This window comes from Galleria mellonella, unplaced genomic scaffold, assembly GCF_026898425.1.
Source record: "Galleria mellonella isolate WM207_F2 unplaced genomic scaffold, CSIRO_AGI_GalMel_v1 utg132, whole genome shotgun sequence".
Classification (NCBI taxonomy): domain Eukaryota; kingdom Metazoa; phylum Arthropoda; class Insecta; order Lepidoptera; family Pyralidae; genus Galleria; species Galleria mellonella.
Window position 1 is genome coordinate 3,466,887 of NW_026441989.1, and position 4,351 is coordinate 3,471,237.

The 4,351-nt window shown below is 40.7% G+C and overlaps 1 protein-coding gene across 1 annotated transcript; it reads left to right on the plus strand.

Annotated features, from left to right (window-relative positions):
• The first annotated feature begins 460 nt into the window (after window positions 1–460).
• LOC128202501 (uncharacterized) lies at window positions 461–2,704 on the plus strand. The gene has a single exon (XM_052903076.1). The coding sequence runs from the start codon at window positions 461–463 to the stop codon at window positions 2,702–2,704; it is 2,244 nt and encodes a 747-aa protein (XP_052759036.1).
• The last annotated feature ends 1,647 nt before the right edge of the window (window positions 2,705–4,351 follow it).

A 4,351-nucleotide genomic window follows, 5' to 3' on the forward strand; every position in this document is an offset into this window, starting at 1 on the left:
TGACATTATTGTTGTTACACAATGAAAAGGGCGCTGGTTGGAGAGGAGGGCAGCGACAATAATAAAATAATATTAAGAGAGAGGCTTACCAGTATATTTTCTTAGACGTACACACTTCTTACAATGTAACAACAATAATGTCAATCAAGTAGAAAAACAAAAATAGATATCAAAAAGACATATTCATAATATAAAAATATAATTCTAAAAAGGTAAATTATATAAAAAGAGGTCTGTCGCCAACATGGCACGCCCCGGTGCAGAGCACCAATTTAAGGAGGCGACAAAAGCAATGGCACTACTCTTCTGCTGGATCTTTCTAAGAACCTTTTGTTATAATAATTTAGACCACCCGTTTGAGTAAACCCGGCCTTTCTAGGAATGGACATTAGAGACATTTTCAGGCCCATAAAATCTCAATCAATCGGAGTTCCAAGTTTATGATCCTCTTGGTTTTTTAATGCCTGCTGTTATCGCTGGTCGCATTCTCTTTCAAGAGACGTGGAGAATGGGAATTGGTTGGGACGAGGAACTTCCCGCTCTTGCGAAAGCAAAATGGCAGACTTGGTTTGCAAGCTTAGCAAAAATTTCAACAGAAGTCACAATACCGCGTTACTACCAAACCAAGCCTGCTATAGAAAGCCAACTTCACATTTTAGCAGACTCAAGTGAGTTAGCCTACGCCTGCGTAGCGTTTTGGCGTTTTATTCGGGAGGACGGGACGGTTCATCTCTCTCTCGTAGGTGGAAAGGCGCGCTTAGCTCCATTAAAACCGGTATCTATCCCACGGCTGGAGCTACAGGCGGCACTCGTAGCTACTAGATTCGCAACATATATTTTGGAAGCACACCGTATCGTCACATCGAAAATTTTCTTTTGGACAGACTCTCTAACAGTTTTAAAATGGTTGCGTAGTGACGCGCGGACTTTTAAACCGTTTGTAGCTCACCGTGTTGGGGAGATATTGGAAACTACAGATGTAGCTGATTGGCACTATGTACCAACGGCACTGAATGTAGCGGACGATGCTACACGCGGGCAGTGTACTCTCTCTTCGACCTCCCGTTGGTACACTGGTCCAGATTTTCTTCATGGCCCTCCGGAACAATGGCCGCGCGAGCCAGCAATTGGTTCCCCACCGGTACTCGAGGAGTTAAAACCAGAGCATGCGCTAACATTTCTATTAACTGAAGAACCGACAGTTCCATCCCCGGTAATTGCAAATCCTAATCGTTTTGATCGATGGATTCGGTTAGTTAGGGCAACTGCTCGTGCACATCATTGTGCCAAGATCTTTCGGTCTTTATTAGAAAAACTTCCAAATTCAAAATCAAAAAAGGTCGCCTCCGAGGTTTCTTCTAAAATTATGAAACCCCTTTCGGCCAAGGAAATCTTGGAGGCTGAAAGGCACCTTCTTTTATATTCACAACTGAAGTCGTTCAATCACGAATTCTTACGTCTTTCAGCAGGTCTTTCCTCAACTAATCAAGGAAAACTTAAAAACCTAACCTTGATGTTGGGAGAGGATGGTTTAATTCGCTTAAACGGAAGAATTCGGGCAATTTTAGATGCTCCCACGCAGGAAGTTAACCCAATTGTCTTGGACGGTCGACATTTAATAATACGACTATTTCTCGATTACTACCATCGAAAGTTTGGTCACAGTAACACTGAAACTGTCGTCAACTTCCTGCGTGGTAGATATTACATAATAGCACTACGCTCTAGTATTAGGTCTGTTGCTAAACGTTGCTGTTTTTGCAGAGTTAGAAAACTTCTCCCGTCTGTGCCACAATTTGGTGATCTACCCAGCGACAGGTTATCACATCATCAGCGCCCGTTCTCTTTCACCGGTCTTGATTATTTTGGTCCAGTGGAGGTTACTATTGGGCGCAGGCGGGAAAAACGCTGGGTAGCTTTATTTACGTGCCTCACCACCCGAGCTGTCCACCTGGAAATCGTGGCAAGCCTTTCAGCAGATGCCGCCATCATGGCTCTTAGAAGATTCATTGCCCGTCGAGGATGTCCTTCAAAAATTATCTCTGATAACGGTACGGCCTTTGTCGGTGCAGCGAATCAACTTGCTCAGGTGTTCGATTTTGCAGCCAATAACAAAATTGAGTGGACATTCATTTGCCCGGCGGCTCCATCAATGGGTGGTTCTTGGAAACGTCTAGTCAGATCTATCAAGAACGCCATTTCCGTAACCCTGCTGCAGCAGGCACCGAAGGAAGAAGTGTTGTCAACTTTACTACTGGAAGCAGAGGCCCTAGTAAACTCACGTCCACTTACGCACGTCCCTGTGGACCCTGAGACACTACAGGCTCTTACGCCGTTTCATTTTCTGTTGGGTACACCGTCAACTGAAGCCGTTCGCCCTTGCACCGATGCAGACTTGTACCGTCGCCTCAACCATAAAAGGGTTCTCAGATTGGCCGAGATTTTTTGGGCCAGATGGCTCCGAGAATACCTTCCGACGCTCATCCCCAGAAAAGCCGGGTTTACGCAATCTGCCGCTAATGTAGGCGATCCGGTACTAATAGCAGATCAAAATCTACCAAGAGGAACCTGGCCTAGAGGCCGAATATCGAAGGTTTTCCCTGGCCCAGATGGAGTGGTTCGGGTGGTCGAAATTACTACCAATAAAGGGCTCTTAAAAAGACCCATCAGAAAAGTAGTGCCATTGCTTTTGTCGCCTCCTTAGATTGGTGCTCTGCACCGGGGCGTGCCATGTTGGCGACAGACCTCCTTTCATACAAGTTTACCTTTTTTAGATTTATATTTTTATATTATGAATATGTCTTTTGATACTTATTTTGTTTTTCTATTTGAGTGACATTATTGTTGTTACATTGTAAGAAGTGTGTACGTCTAAGAAAATATACTGGTAAGCCTCTCTCTTAATATTATTTTATTATTGTCGCTGCCCTCCTCTCCAACCAGCGCCGTTTTCAGTTAGCAATGGGAACGTGAGTCCCCTATTAGGTCTATTTCCACGCGGTTTCACTAGAAACAAACGTGGTTTAATCCGTAGCGAATTCCCACGATGGGCTAATTGGTCTGAGTTAATTCTTCATCGCTTGCTTCACCAGTAGGAATTATAGTTAATAAGTACAAGCTGGCACACCATTCAATCTTCAGCCATAAAAAAAGTCTGAGTACTCTCATTTGCACCCTCTTCGAAGGGTGAAGAAGACTCGATCATAAATGTCATTGACCCTCTGACGTGTATTGTCTTCTTCGCTAATTCCAATACAAAATTCTAATACACTTATATCAACGACATTTTCTCTATAATATTTCTTATTGTTCTCGACATTGGCACGTCTGGATCAACTCACCTATGTAATGGAACATGCATAGATAAACAGCTATGCATCTTCGATTTCCCAGCAGAATATTTGAAGCGAAGTAAAGAGCAATAACTTTTGAGTCTACGTGAAGATTACAAATGTCAGGTGTTATTTTGTGACAGCTAGTTCTATAATCAATCGATTTGAAATAAACAGAAAAAAAAGATTAATATCGTTTCGTGAGATCAAGATTATAACAAGTTAAAATTTTGTTCTCCAAATAACTTACTAATAATTTATATTACTAATTTATATTTTATTGTACACACTAATAATACATTAATAAATATAACAGTGGAAAGCGAATGTATAAAGATGGACTGAACTCTACAAAAGATCTCTTCCAGCAAACCCAAATTGGAAAAATCATTAATGTTAATAAGTAGAGATAATTCAACTTATTTTGTAAAAAAAAAATATATGACTAATCAAAGATAAAATAATAAAGTATTATTAATAATTGGCGACACTTTCAGCGTCTAATGTCCATGGGCTGCGATAATCACTTATTATCAGATAACAAATGATAATCCCTTACTTAATAACGGCCTGCTCGTTTGTCGCCTTTTCACATAAAAATCCAATTGATTACAAAAATGATCATTTAAATCGGTTTAGAATTGCCGTAGATAAATACCAAGTTATTTAACTGAACTTGGTATTATTTTGCAGAATTTTGCAGGTTATTTGATTAGAATTATTTTGTTTAATTCCGCTACCATTAATCAGTGCGCGACTGCCAACTCTCGAAGTTTGACCACCATTACCATAAGTTAATACCAAGCTAACAGCTCATTTGACAAAAAGTGGTAACCGCCAACTATAGAATATGAAGAGCACTATGAACATCACTGAGGGCACTCATGCATTGTTATTCCTAAAGAAAAATCTAAAAATATTCATTTCTTTAGTGAATATCTTTCATCCAGGTAAGCATGTTTCTTATTAGGTCTTGTTATTTATTACTTTCCAGTCCAAATGCGAACTTATTACTATGT

Excerpts from the sequence above, each read along its gene's own strand:
- LOC128202501 (XM_052903076.1), top strand. The coding sequence starts at position 461 with ATGCCTGCTGTTATCGCTGGTCGCATTCTCTTTCAAGAGACGTGGAGA.